Source organism: Selaginella moellendorffii, unplaced genomic scaffold (assembly GCF_000143415.4).
Source record: "Selaginella moellendorffii unplaced genomic scaffold, v1.0 SELMOscaffold_110, whole genome shotgun sequence".
NCBI classification, from domain to species: Eukaryota; Viridiplantae; Streptophyta; class Lycopodiopsida; order Selaginellales; family Selaginellaceae; genus Selaginella; species Selaginella moellendorffii.
The window spans coordinates 1-14,862 of record NW_003314371.1 but is presented as its reverse complement, the minus strand read 5'-3'; the positions used below and the strand labels follow the sequence as shown (position 1 = coordinate 14,862).

The following is a 14,862-nucleotide window of genomic DNA, read 5'->3' as shown; positions in this document are numbered from 1 at the left end:
AGCTCGGAGACGTACGGACGGCAGGGTATCCGTACCCTGGCACAAATCAGAGAATATTCGTTGCTTTGGAATTTCAAACTTTGGGAGTTTGGAGATCACCAAACTTTGGGCCGGATGGGCGCGACGAAAATGCTAGTGCCGGGAATTCTCGCGATTTCTATCTACTTGCTGGTTCTAGAGTTTCGGATCTGGGAGGTAGCCAAAGGAATTTGTTACTTCTCCTCCTCGAGAGCTTCTCGCGATAGAGAATCGCTGCATGGATTGCTGCCCATCCGGGAGAACGATCGATGCCAGAGCCGGCTCCAGCGGCACCTATACTACCGTGCAGCCGCAATCGATCGCAACATCCCATCTACAAACCTCGAGAGAAGACTGCGCTCGTACGAAGATCTCCACGCGCGCTGCGCTCCAGATCATCCCCAATCCTGGGATCGCCGCGGGAATCTCACGACCGGCGAGTGCAAATTCGTGGTGTGGATCAACTTCAGCGGCCTTGGCAACAAGATGGTGTCCATCGCCGCCACTTTCCTCTACGCGCTCCTCACGGACAGGGTGCTCCTCATCGATCCCGGCGAGGACATGGCAAATCTCTTCTGCGAGCCATTCCCTCGTAGCTCCTGGCTAGTCTCTCGGGAGATCCTCAACAAATTCGCGCTCGGCGATCCCAAGCCCAAGTTCGATCATCGCTTCTGCGCCGACGATCTCGATCGGGTGCTCGGCAGCCACCTCTCCATCGACATCATCAGCGAGACAAGCCTGGGCGAGAATTTCTTCTGCGAGCGGCAGCAGCGCGCGCTGGGCGATCGAGTGGCGTGGCTGTCCATCCGGAGTAGCCAGTACTACGCTCCCAGCTTGTACGCGGTGCCGCAATTCAAGGCCGAGCTCGATCGTCTCTTCCCGGCGGAGCAAGAGACCGTCGTGTTCCACCACCTTGGGCGATACTTGTTCTCTCCATCCAACTCCGTGTGGCATCAAGCTTCTAGATTCTACAAAGCCTCCATGGCGGACTCGACCAAGCTGATCGGGATCCAGATGCGCCAGCTCGCGCCCAATCTGGGCCTGCGACCGCACTCGCAATCCAGCTTCGCCCAAGCGATGATCCAGTGCCTCCTCCAAAACAGCCTCTTTGATCTCCCGTCGAACAGATCCAGATCGAAGACCACGGCGCTCGTGACATCGCTGGATCGGTTCTTCTTCCAGAGGCTACGAGATTTCTCCCTGGAATCGGATGGAGTCGTGAGAGTTCTCTCCCCGAGCCACGAAGAATCGCAGAGGACCGACAACTTGGAGCACGACGAGAAGGCGCTGGCGGAGATGGTACTGCTCTCAATGTGTGACGAGCTCGTCACGAGCCCCGGATCCACGTTTGGGTACGTCGCCCAGGGCCTGGCCGGGATCAAACCGTGGCTCCTCCTCGCTGACAATGACGATCGCAGCGCCACGGCCAATTGCTCCAGGCTGATTTCCATGGATCCCTGCTTCCACGCCGCGGCGCCGTACGGATGCGATTGCAAGCGCCGAAGCGATCCAAGATTCGAGCCCAATGTACGCAATTGCCAAGACGTACCGACTGGGATCCAGTTGATAGGATCGAAAGAATGGCGCTCCCCAATGCAAGAACCCTAAAATGCATATTTCTCGCATATTCTACGATTATTTTAAGCAAAGAAACCAGATAAACCAAAAAAGATTACAAGAACACAATATAAAACACCCTAGCGCCCATAACCCTCGACATAACACAATCTAGCAAAAATACTCAGCCATTAGAATCAAAATCAACTCTCTATAATCCTTTATAACAACTTGAGAGAATTTGGAGCCACCATAGCTTGTTGATCTCAAAGCCACTATAGCTTGTTCAACCTGGCCCTTTGACAATTTGCTTAGCAAACACAACCGTTGGGATTTTGTCTCCCTCATTTCTTAGACTTAAGCAGCATTTGCCTCATTCCCCAAAAAAGAAATGTTAGCAACTAGCCATAATAAACTTCCTCTCACACGCATAGAGTGTTCAACACAGATTTCTTGTTTGGCTCACTTGCTATGCCTCAAAAATTAGGCTTTTGCCTCGATTTGCTGCATCAGTTTCCAACAATGCCCTTAGGATTCTCATTGAAAGTCTCCAATGCCACATAAAGCAGGCTCTATTTACATTTTTCAAATTAACAACCACTCATGATGCTCAATTTAGCAATCATCAATCTTCCACATATGTCCAGGAATGGATAATCACACACTGTTCGTGAGAGCAATGTGGCTACCCCTCATTTCCACAATAACAAGAACTAACTCTCCATTCACGGCCACAAACAAAGAAACTAGAGAAACCAAAGGAGATCAACCTTTGAAACACAAAAATACACTCACATGCTCACACTCAATGCCCATTGCTTGTCTCTTCCCATCCTCCCCATACAAACTAAAGACCCTCACCCACTTACCACATCAGCACTCAGTTGGGGTTTGACCAAATTGGACACTATTGTCACTAGCATCACTTTAGCTTGTTACAGTGAAAAATAGTAAAATATGTTGTTAGAGTCCACATGACATAGAAATCGTCACCACTGCATCTTTAAAGTGCTGGGATCTGTAAACTATGAAGTAAGATCCTCAAGTACTGCATTTTTCTTCCTGATATGTCTCATGTTTCAGAGAAGCAAGCATTTTGGACCAAGCTCATGCAGGACAAGTTCGTGACTTGGATTACAATCCAAAATGGCAGCACACAATAGTATGCTTGTTCATCTCTCGTCTCGGTTTCAATGCCTGTTGGAATTTTCAGGTAACTTCTGGCGACAACTCAAAAGTTCGATGTGGGATTTGAGGATGTCAGGTATGTCACTTTCTGAACTGCCTGGACACGCACACTTCTGTATCTTCTGGTTGTGGATCACAGGACATTACGAGTGCAATACAACCATCTATACGAAGGACTGATTCTCGCAAGCTTTTGTTGTCACTCCTGGATGTGCAACTTATTGAAGAGCGCAGGTACCGATGCAATGGTGAATTTCTGGTGCGTACCTCCTCCGGCTGAAGGCAAAACTAACAGGTTCGTAACCCTGTCGATTGAAACACTTGTGTGCGACTTACATCTCTTTCAGCTGTGAGCTTTCCAAATCTCGTCCGATCCCACCACGAGCATGAAGACAGCATTTTTGGTTTGTGTCCCATCCTTTTACAGTCTTTTAATCTGTCAAACAGGCATCGCTTGGAGTGCAAGAGATCTCTATCATACGATGGGAATGTATGTCTTTTACTGGTAGAAAACCCTTCTTTGTCTCCTTCAGGTATACATCGATTACGTGACTCAAGCAGTTCGCAAGAAGCTGACCAGAAAATAGCCTCGCGTCAGTATGGTACCATCAACATGTTCAAACCAAACAAGCAACAAGCTCTTCTATTTTACTTTCCATTGCATGCGTTCTGGGTGGTGTAAGCTTTTGGCCAGATCGTGGCACTTGTGGATCAAGTCGCGAATTCCATCATGAGAATCGACTCAACTCGCAACGTGTATTTGGTTTTCTCTATCTATCTCATCAAGTCCGGATCGTAGAAGGCCTGTCCCTCGGAAGCACGTACTCGCAGCAGAGGATGAGAAGCATTATTTCGACAAAAACCAGAAGAAGCAACTTAAAGCTATTACCCATGGCATCAATGGCTTGGACCAGACCATGATCGTACGCGCCCAGTTGTCGAGATGATCAGGTAAAGGCACCTGAGATTCAAAGAAATTTAAGACGATTTTCCTAATGCTATAGTACCTCGTCCACGTATTTTAGATCCTCAGTCGAAGCAGCGTTAATTCGGCATCTGCATGTGGCCTCGAGCTGATCAAAAATCTGTCATGAGGCGTCTACCAGCCCTTGACCGCGTTGACCTCGTTGACCGCCTCAAAACGGAACCGCCATTGAATGCGATTTCAAAGTCAGTGTCCTGGAAGAAAGTAAAACCAGGCATGAAAGTGGCAAACTTCTCGATCTTACGAGGACGACAGTGAGCAACTGAATCCTTCTCCCGTGTCAAGCATGTAACAATCCAACACAGTGCTCACTTGGTCTCTAGCTCAAAGCGCGAAAGAGCACCTTCTAAGACTTGTAATTTTGTTCTTGAAAACCAAGAAGAAACCCTCCATGGTATTCCAGGAAGAATCCTTCCATTGCAAACTTCGAAACAATTTTCTCGTTTGTACCCGAGCACGACGAGAAGGTGTGTGGCACCCTAAAATGTAGAGCCGGAATCTTCGAATATTCTACGATCATTTTAGGGCAGGAGGAGAGGAGGATGCGATGCAAGGCTCGCAGAACACCTATGGCGTCAAGTACCAGGTGCCATTTGTTTCTTCCGCTGGATCGATCGCAGATCTGACTCTTGACAATGCGGATGATCATTTTTGTTCTTCAGGCTAGATGCATCGCGGCTGTTGTAGCTGACACGCAGCGGACGCGATTTCTTGTTGGTACGCTGAGCCTGCGGGAGGAGAATGAGGTGTGGAGTGGAGATTTTTTCGCCCGCTATCTTCGTTTTGTTTTCCTTTTGGTTGGAATGTAGATACACCTCTTGCAAATTGGAGACAAGACCGGAGCTCTAGCTTTCGATGGACTATACACGCATCCTTCCGAGATCTGGGGACTCTCGGCTTGTCCATTTGATGTGAGCATCTTGTCCACTGTGTATGCATCCGGTAAGATGTAGCAACTTCTACTAGTTTTCTCCCTGTTTCTTATTGATTCTTCGTTGTGCAGCTGGTGAATTCGGTGCTGCAATCTGGAAGTTACCGGAGCGAGCAAGGGGTGCTGCAAACACGCCTTTGCAAAAACTAGCCTCTCTAGACGGACATACACAGCGCATCAAATGGTACGTAGAGTGTATTCTCTCTTCTACACCGATTGTGTTTCGCTTCCTTGCAGCACTCTTTGGTTCCCGAAAGGGAAACATCACCAGATAGTTAGCATCGACGCTGAGAATTTATATGTCTGGGATTTGGATCCGTCTGGAAAGCCTGCCAAGGTAAAGAGTCTGCAAACCGGAGATTTTCTGAGATACTCGTGTTGCGTTTGTGTACCAGGAGCTGGGGCGTGTCTCTTCTGGCTTGCAGCAGATGGCCGGAGGCTGTTGGAGTCCTCACGACGTATACATCGTCGCCACTGCGTGTGGAACTTCCTTGAAGTGCTGGGATCTGCGAACTATGAAGTAAGATCCTACTGCAAGTTCTTTTCTTTTTGAAACTTGATGTGTCTCTTGTTCCAGAGAAGCGAGCACTGTGGATCAAGCTCATGCAGGACAAGTTCGTGACTTGGATTACAATCCAAAACGGCAGCACACAATAGTATGATCATCAAACTTGTCCTCTGGATTCGAGTGCCTGTCGGTTTCTCAGGTTACTTCTGGAGACGACTCAAAAGTTCGAGTATGGGATTTGAGGATGTCGGGTATGCCACTATCGGAACTGCCTGGGCATGCACACTGGTGACTATTTTCTCCTCGATAAGTCTTCGGGTTGTGCTAACTTCTCAGTTGTAGGACATTGCGAGTACAATACAACCGTCGGTACGAAGAACTGATTCTCGTAAGCTTTTGTTGTCACTCTTGAATGTGCAACCTATACTGGTTGAGCTGAAGAGCGCAGGCACCGATGCAATGGTGAACCTTTGGTACGTACCTCCTCCTGCCGAAGGCAAATCTAAAAGGTTTGTGAACCTCTCGATTGAAACGCTAGCTCGTTGTTTACATCTCTTTTTCAGTTCTCTGAGTTCTCCAAAGATTTCGGATCCCCTTGTTCGCTCTCATCACGAGCACGAAGACAGCATTTACGGTTTGTTTCGCGCACTTTGTACTTCCTTTTGTGAAACCGCTTGTCAATCAGGCATCGCGTGGAGTGCTAGAGACCCCTGGGTGTTTGCATCTTTATCATACGACGGCAATGTAAGTCTTTCATTTGTACAGAGCTTCCTTCGTAACATCCTTTTGTCACTCAGGTTTACATCGACTACGTCACTCAAGCAGTTCGCAAAAAGCTGACCACCAAGTAGTAGAGCCCACGTCTTGCAACTCATCAGCAGAGAGCTCTCCCCGGCCCTTCCGATCTTTGGCAAGCAGCATCAGGTCTTTGATTTTCATTTTACCGGTCCAACGCAGCAACTGGCATGCGTGGCGCAAAGTATTTCCAGGTCCCTGGCGCAAGCCTCGGTGATTTAGCAGCTGGATAAGCTTGACGCAGTCGAAAACACTTTGCTCGAGTTTGTCCGAGTAAAGCAGGGAGGTTTTCTCTCTTCTCTAGCCGATCATCAATTTAAAAACTGGTTTGAGATCCAGAGGTTCTATAGATTCTAATGAATATTCTATAACCTGGATTAAATTTCTTTTCTTTGGTTGTCCTTGGTTGATTTTGATTGTCCTCAGTTGTCCCCACCCAGCGCGTTTTACCCCAACCCCGAGTGGCGGCTGGCCTCCCGCGACCCGGGCATACGCCCAAGGGAGGATTATTAGCGCATCACCGGTCCCACCGGCCGCCGCCGCCTCTCTCATCAAGTTGTATTCGGTTGTCACCGGATTGTCTTAGGTTATAATTTGCTTTACAAATTACATGCTATAAATATAAATTATAAACCAAGAAATATACACATTCTCAAATTGTTTCCACACCTTCAACTACCAAAACATGGCTGGATTCAATCGCAATCCATCTACAACATAACTCCAAGTGGATCCAAGCACGCCGCATCATCAAGTTCACTACAGCGTTGATGCTGCTAGTCACCAAGGTGGAAATGGGCCCTGAAAGAGTCCAGTTTGGTCGCTCCCCGTTGCTATGCTCCAAGAAGCAAGCTTTGCGGTGGTGATACTAGATGCTTCACCACCCTGATCATCAACTTTTGGGCGTCTCCTTGAGGTGTGGTGATGAGCCCCAGGCTTTCAGAAGCATCTCGAACTTGTCTGTGTTGTGCTAGCCGGAGATGGGGATCATACCGCTATATGGCCTCCCGAGTGCATTGTCAGTTATGAGGGCAAGAAACAAGAAAGATGAGACACAAGATGGAGAGATTTGAAAGCTAAAATGCGTGGACAGCTTCGGCTTTAAGATGTCCTTTTTCTTTCATGCATTGCATGCACTTGATTATACATATGTTCCACAGTGGCATATAAACATGTTTATTCTAAAACAATCTAGTCTTAGACTGAAGTGGACCTGGTTATGTTCTGCCTCTCGCAATCTTGGAACATACTGATCCGGTGATGACCCTGTCCCGCACAACCGCATATATGTCGGGGTGAGTTGAACCACAGGCACGAGAACATCCTGGCACTGCTGTTGTACGGCACTAGACCATGAACTCCATCTTGCCAGCCTTGGCCTCCTCAAAAGCATCCCAGCGTTGGAAATGGTTGGGGATGGTCATGGTGTCGTTGCTCCTCCAGAGGAATATCTCTAGTATCTGGATAGGATCCACCGCCAAGCACAGCTTGCCGTCGATCCAGAGAAGTGACCCGAGCCTGTGGAGTAGCATCTTTGGAATTTTGGCTTGGCGTATGCATTGCTCTGGACGTGGATTATTCTCTGAACACCAGGATCTTTGTGCCGGATTAATTCCAAAGTGGCACAAACATTACGAAGCAGACCATTCTGACGCTTGTGCTACTCAAGCTTGCAGGATGCTTCAGATGATCGTAGTTCCCAAATATTGCAGATGTCACCACCATCTGGCACTCGTGGAGATAATCCATGTTGTGCACTTCAATCTCGAATCCTTTCTTCAATGGTAAAACTCCCACCAAAGCTTGCGTGTGTTGAGTTACTGTGGAGATAGTTAAGGGTTGAGAGTACAAGCTGTGGGAACCTCCCTTGAGGAGAGTACGCGTTTAAGGCACGATCCACGGGAATGCAGCATACGGGACATGGACAAAGCCAGTAGGGAGGAGAAGGTTTCTGGAGAATTTGCAAGGGAGTGGTGGATCCTCAAAGCTTGCCAGCAGAAGAAAATGAACATTAGCTATTTTTAATGCTCTAATGATGTTACAAGTAGGTCGTAATCATGGATTGTACTAGAGACCTAAAATGCAAATAATTTATCTAACACATTTGGACTAAAATGTAAGTGATTAAATTTTTCATTCTACTTTAGTCACTTAACCACACCTTTAATCACTTGGAGGAGTTTTACTCACAACCTCCAAAAGTCCTATTTCAAACTTGGAGACTTGCTGGCCTCGGGATGGCATCCATGTCACTCAACCATTGCATTTGGTCTAAGTGCTCCACATGTCTGATCCCATGATTAACACTCAAAAGTACCACTAATATATCAATTCGTTATGCTAAAGCTATGCCCATTCACCTTTATCACATTAGTGATCCAACACCACCTATATCACAGTCTTGTTTGTCAAAGACTAAATCATCCATGAGTGATCATCCTAGATCCACTCATTAGCATCCTTAGGATGCCCACAAACATGGAAAACAACCTTCCCCAATATCTTTTTATTGGTCCTCACCAAATCCCTTTTTGTCCACAGCCGTGTTTGCTAACACTGCTACTGGGTCAAGGCCCATAGGCCTAACCACTATGCCCCACTGGCCTCTGGGACTTCCTTGCCACATGACCGCATTTTTGGTCACCACACAAAAGGATTACTCTTCTTCCTTTCTTTAGTCTGGAACTCTGGGACAATATTTCGAAACACCGCAGCCTTACACGAGCCTTGTGGGTACTCTCCCTACCATCCACCTTTGGGTGCCTTAGCTAGGTGGCTAGAGCGAGGTTCCGATGAGCCACACTAGGTATCCAAGTAGGTAGTGCCACCCACACTTGGACTGGGAGCATTGACCATTGGATCTCCCAAGGGAGCTAAAGCTGGCTCTTGAATACTTCACCAAGCTACCCTGTTTCTCTGTCTGTATTCACTCTAGCCTTAGACTTCTCAGTGGTTATATCATCATATAACATGCGAATATAGCCTTTCTAGGCCACATTGGCCTTTTCTAGCCAAATTAATTCCACTGGAGTCCAACCCCCACACTCTCCCTACTATACTTTTGGGACCCCCTGTAGCACCCTCCTGGGGGACGATCGCTTTGGGCTTTCACCCAACCTATATTAGTATTTCCGACTCTGGCTCCAACTCCGACTTAATCTCGAACTCATACTCGGTCTCGGTCTCGGTCTCGATCTCAATCTCGGTCTTGTCTCAAATTCCATCTCGGATCCATCTTGGACTCCATCTCAGACTCCATCTCGGGTCCATCTCGGACTCCATCTCGGTCCATTTTGGACTCCATCTCAGACTTCATCTCGGTCCATCTTGGACTTCATCTCAGGTCTATCTCAGACTTCATCTCAGTCCATCTTGAACTCCATCTCGGGTTCATCTCGGACTCCATCTCGGGTCCACCTTGGGTCCATCTCGGACTCCATCTTGGGTTCATCTCAGACTTCATCTTGGGTCCACCTCAGGTCCATCTTGGACTTCATCTCGGGTCTATCTCAAACTCTATCCCAGGTCCACCTCGGGTCCATCTTAGACTCCATCTCAGACTCCTTCATATGTCATATGTTGGTCTTCTTGTGTCCCTTTTCTAGAGACTCTCTTATTGCTTGCCTCGTGCTTGTTCTTTGAGCACTCCGTTGGGAGTTTCACTCCTGCTTTCGACTTTTCAAGTCGAAGCTTTTAATCCAAATGTGTTATGCTTGTTTGGCTTCCGCTTCGGCCACTACCACATGGCACCCTTTCGGCTCCACTTTGGGGCTTAAGGATTTGTGTCTCATATAAAAGCTCTGACTCAAAAAGTCAAGAGTGGGAGTGGAACTCCCAACGAAGTACTTGAGGAATGAGCATGAAATGAACAATAAATGAGTTCCTAGAAAAGGGACACAAGAGGACTAACACATGACACATGGAAGTGTAAAGATGGAGTCTGAGATAGAGTCCAAAAAAGAGTCTAAGAAGGAGTCAAAGATGGAGTCCAAAAAAGAGTCTGAGAAAGAGTCCGAGATAGAGTCTGGGATGGACCCAAGATGGAGTCTAAGATGGACTTAAGATGGAGTTCGAGATGGAGTCCAAAATGGAGTCTAACATGGAGTCCAAGATAGACCTCAGATGGACCTGAGTTGAAGTCTGAGATGGACCCGAGTTAGAGTCTGAGATGAAGTCTGAGATGGACCTGAGTTGGAGTCCAAGATGGACCCGAGATGGAGTTCAAGGTTGAGTTTAAGAAAGAGACTAAGGCCAGGACTGAGACTAAGACCGAGACCAAGACTGAGACCGAGACTGAGTCCGAGACTGAGTCCGAGTTCAAGTCCAAATCTGAGTTCAAGTTCGATTTCGAGTCCAAGGATGAAAACCCAAAGCATTTGTCTCCCAAACCCTAGGGGGTTTAATGAGCTCCAAAAGTATAGTAGGGGGAGGACTCTAGTGAAGCTAATTTGGCTAGGAAAGGCCAATGTGACTAAAGAAGGCTATGCCTACGTGTTGGGTGATAATAAAACCATTGAGTAGTCCAAGGCTAGAGTGAATACAAATAAACAAGCGGGGTAGCTTAGTGAAGTGTTCAAGAGCCGACTTTAGCTCCTCTAGGAGATTGAATGGTCGATGCTCCCAATCTAAATATGGGTGGCACTACCTACTTGGATACTTGGCATGGCTCATTAGAACTTTGCTCTAGCCACATGGCTAGGGCACCTAAAGGCAGAAGGTGGGGAGAGTACCCATGAAGCTCACATAAGGCAACGGTGTTTTGAAATATCGTCCCAAAGTCTTAGATTTTGAAAAGGAAGAGGAGTAGTACTTTAGTGTAGTGACCAATGATATAGTCATATGGTGAGGAAGTCCTAAAGGATAGTGAAACTTAGTGGTCAAGCCTTTGGACATTAACCAGATGATAGTGTCAGCCAACATGGCTGTGGATGAAGAGGGACTTGGGGACAGAAGAAAGGACATTAGGGAAGGGTGTTCCTTATGTCTCCTAGCATTTTAGTTGTGCTAAGGTGTGGTCAAGGGATGACCATTCATGGGTAGATGGCCCAGTCTTTAAGAAACGAGACTATGATGCAAGTGGTCTTACATTACTAATGTGACAAGGGCAAATGAGCATGGCATTAGCATAATAGACTGATATATCAGTGGTACCTTTAAGTGTTAGTCATGGGATCAAACACGTGGAGCACTTGGACCAAATGTAAAGGATAAATGGCATAGATGCCATTCACGGGGCTAGCACGTCCCTAAGTCCTAAATAAGACTTATGGAGGTTGTGAGTAAGACTCCTCCAAATGGTCAAAGGTGTGGTTAAGTGACTAAAGTAAAATAGAAAAATTAGTCGCTTACACATTATCAGCCAATTTTAGGGTTTAAAGTTTTCTTAAGCTTTTATGGTTTAGGGTTAGCATTTCCCGAATTAACATGGGTGAAGGTTTAAGTATCAATAATGTCTTATTGATATTGTTGTGGTAGAAAGTCTTGACACTGAGATTCTTTTAGGAAATGAGGAATTATACAAGTAGTGGAGGGATTTATGTGAAATAAGTTAGTGATGCCTCCATTTTTATACCATCAAGAGGTTCACTTAGCACTAGTTCTTTAAGCGTTTACTTTTCAAGCTTGACTTTATAACAAGAGATCCCTTGTTATTTTATTTTTATTGGTTAATACTAATTTAAGTTCGCCTTTTATTGCTCAGCCATATTATTGTTTATATTTGGATTATATAGTAGAGGCAATCTTCATTCTCTATGGCACGACCATACATATGTAAATGCATTAGATGAGGTAGAGCTTGTAGTGCATGTGTGTCATCTTGAGTTTGCACAGAATTTTTCATCTAGTTAAGTGGGATTTATAGATCTTAAAAAGGTGTTGATGATTCCTTTAGTTTTTGTATATCCTATTTACATTTGATCTTCATTTTATGGTATGGATACTTTTGATATTGATTTTGGAGTTGTGTTAATACAAAAGAACACAAGTGTGCCTAGTCAACATCATCTAGTTGTATACATCAACCATATATTGCAATTAACAAAGGTGATTTATTATATGATAAAGGAGTCTTTAGTAACAATTTGGGGGTTTTGAGAAGTTTTGTATGGTTCTTAGGGTTCTTCTGCCACAAACCCTAAAAATCAGAGGTTTAGCTTTGTTGAGGTCACTTTAATATTGAAAAAGAAATTTTTTGTTAGTTATACTTTAAAGTTTCAAATATATGACTTCAAAGTTATATATTACCCAAAGAGTTTTATAACTAATGTTGATGCCTTTTTTTGAGCTTCTGTCCCTTTTTCACTCTCTTATTGTATTTCTGATAAGCCTATTATTCCAACATTAGTGGATTTTTGGATAAGGATTTCATGCAATTAGCAGATGTTGTCCTTAATATCTAGTATCCATAAGATGCAAAACTAAATTTACCTTATCTTAACAATATTCATGAGGCTCAAAAGGTTTAATTGTATATTTAAAGGCTTCATGATAGGTTTAAGAATCCTGAATCATTTGCTAATGATTTGCCATTTTGATATTTACATTTTCAATATTGCCTTAAGAACAACCTTCTTTATTTTATGGGGACTGATCTTAATAACCATTTATGGTTGATGGTGCTTTTGATCTTTATTTCATGCTTTCTCCATGTTTACTATAACTCTTCTATTCTAGATGGACATATAGGACATCGTCATATGATTAAAAAGTCGTATATATATTTCTTTAGGTGGGAGATCTGACATAATGTTATTTAGTATGTGTATAGCTGCATTTAGTGCCAAGCTCATCATACTCCCTTTCATGTTATAAAAGGATAGTTAGAGTCAACTTGTAGCATACGTGGTTTTCACCTTTTATCCTGTGGTGATTTGCCAAGGATGACCATGAAGCGGAACTGCAACCCTCCATGTGCCATGTGTCACATGCCACGTGTCCAAAGGACAATGGTGCAGAACCTGAGTTTCAGGGCCTTGGGCTATTGAATGAAGGAACAGAACCAAACTCCTAAGCATGGAGCCGAGGAGCAAAGGAACCAGACCATAGAGCAACTCTTGAGTGTACAACCCAAGGAGTGAAGGGATATGGGCACGGAGTGACTTAAAATAGTCCTAGAGCATCCAACATCCCAACGCTAGGATTAGCACGCAAAACAGAGGCAAATGGAGTCTGGCGTTATTTCAGCATACCAGTGGCTTAACGCAAGGATATGGGGGTACTTCACTAGCTAGCATGGAATGGAACTTGGGCATAGACCCAAGCCAGATGCAGAACAAAAACAAACACGCAAGCAAAAGCTAAACTATGCCTCATGTTGGTTAGTCATGCTCGACTTACCCACTATCCCTACTATACATTTAGAACCCCTCATATCCCCCCCCCTCCCTTGAGAAACACATGCTTTGGGATTTTGGGATTTCACCTTGAGCCTTCTTTAGTACCAAGAGTTAGACTTTGAGACAAGCTCAAAACTTATTAAATATGGAATGGTGTTAGATTGTGAATTTAGACACAGGGCGAACACCATTGTGTTAAGGACAATCTCTACATTTCGTAAATATGCCAAATAAGCGAATTTAGACACTTTCCATAAATAGCATTTGAGACCGAAATGAAACTAACACAAAGGGCATGATAGCGAAGGTATTTAGCAAACACAGTAAACTATCATCCAGTGTTATTGAGGGACTAGTCTCAATATGCAAGGGTTCTTGTCACTAGCTAATGCAAGATATAACAAGACAGGAACTCCTTACCTAGCTAAGTATGCTTAGCTAATAACATGTAGGAATTCCATCTTTATGCTCGTCTGATTTAAGTACACTCGAAATGCCCAATTAACTTCACTAGTACAAAAGGGACTGATAAAAGGTTTAGCAATATTGACCTCATGCCATCATGGCAGTAAGAAAAAAGTGTCTGTAAGGATTAGCCGACAGGTAACTTTCAATACTTGAAGTCACATTTGCGACATAACTATAATTTTTCTATTCATTTAAGGTTGCAATGTTTGATTGATAGGTCTTTTCTATGGTCAATTGTTAGCAATAAGTATATCATTATTGTTTTCAACTACTTGATTTATTGGGTGAAAGTTAATACTTTTCTTAGTGCATTTGTGAGTATTGTTGGATACTTTTCCTCAATCAAGTGGTGTTTTAGCATTTTTATTCAGAATGGATTATAATGGTCTTATATTTATGGCAGAGGCATTTCACATTAGCTAGAGATATACCACACTTTTATAATATTTATCATTCACATGGTTTGGTGGAATGGCTCGTTCAAACCTTCAAACAAATGATCATAAAGTATGTGAATTTGCTACATTCAAATTGAAATGGTTATATACCATCTCTTTAGTATGCATATGTCAAAGGGGCACAAAGTGTTTTACCATTTTGTTCAAATAAAAATGTCATGCAACTTTAAATGACTTTTATAGCATCTGATGATCTAATATTACTAACAAACTTGAGTTGACTTTTATAATTGCCATGAGTTGTTGATACTAGGTTTTAGGATTAATATTTGATGAGCATTCTTCCATTATTTCAAATGAAGTCTATGAATACTTGGGCCATATACAAGTAAAATAACAATAATGCTACAACTGTCATCAACTCAATTGTAGATGAAACACTACAATTAATCCTATTGTTCTAATTGTGTCACATTTTATTAGTTACGCTCAAGTTTACACTTTTGATTTATTAGGAAGAAAGATAAACTAACAACAAGTAAAAAGAGTCAAAGAGACTAGTTAATGCACCAAAAGCTAACTCTCTGGAAAAAGAAGAAAGCTAGCAATCGGCTTTGAGGAAGTTAAATTACTAATAAAAAGATAGAGAAATCAATGATTAATACATGCTTGGGCTA

General features: G+C 44.1%; 2 protein-coding genes across 2 annotated transcripts; both read left to right on the top strand.

Annotated features, from left to right (window-relative positions):
* Positions 1–114: 114 nt before the first annotated feature.
* LOC112342488 (probable fucosyltransferase 9) lies at positions 115–3,710 on the top strand. The gene is made up of 5 exons (XM_024664410.1): positions 115–1,613; positions 2,659–2,788; positions 2,903–2,997; positions 3,211–3,441; positions 3,563–3,710. Exons 1-5 carry the CDS (start codon positions 115–117, stop codon positions 3,708–3,710), a joined length of 2,103 nt encoding a protein of 700 aa, XP_024520178.1.
* A 546-nt stretch (positions 3,711–4,256) lies between these two features.
* On the top strand, positions 4,257–6,327 carry LOC9662920 (WD repeat-containing protein DWA2). The gene is made up of 13 exons (XM_024664496.1): positions 4,257–4,334; positions 4,411–4,494; positions 4,558–4,690; positions 4,752–4,863; positions 4,917–5,016; positions 5,075–5,199; positions 5,257–5,335; positions 5,387–5,475; positions 5,530–5,575; positions 5,629–5,696; positions 5,751–5,821; positions 5,873–5,931; positions 5,985–6,327. The coding sequence occupies exons 1-13, from the start codon at positions 4,296–4,298 to the stop codon at positions 6,036–6,038; spliced, it is 1,059 nt and encodes a 352-aa protein (XP_024520264.1). The 5' UTR covers positions 4,257–4,295; the 3' UTR covers positions 6,039–6,327.
* The last annotated feature ends 8,535 nt before the right edge of the window (positions 6,328–14,862 follow it).

Excerpts from the sequence above, each read along its gene's own strand:
- LOC9662920 (XM_024664496.1), top strand. The coding sequence starts at position 4,296 with ATGCAAGGCTCGCAGAACACCTATGGCGTCAAGTACCAG. Across the intron at positions 4,864-4,916 it reads CATACACAGCGCATCAAATG|CACTCTTTGGTTCCCGAAAG; the intron begins GTACGTAGAGTG and ends GCTTCCTTGCAG. Across the intron at positions 5,932-5,984 it reads CTTTATCATACGACGGCAAT|GTTTACATCGACTACGTCAC; the intron begins GTAAGTCTTTCA and ends TTTGTCACTCAG.
- LOC112342488 (XM_024664410.1), top strand. The coding sequence starts at position 115 with ATGGGCGCGACGAAAATGCTAGTGCCGGGAATTCTCGCGATTTCTATC. Across the intron at positions 1,614-2,658 it reads AAAGAATGGCGCTCCCCAAT|AGAAGCAAGCATTTTGGACC; the intron begins GCAAGAACCCTA and ends CTCATGTTTCAG. Across the intron at positions 3,442-3,562 it reads TTGCATGCGTTCTGGGTGGT|AAGGCCTGTCCCTCGGAAGC; the intron begins GTAAGCTTTTGG and ends TCCGGATCGTAG.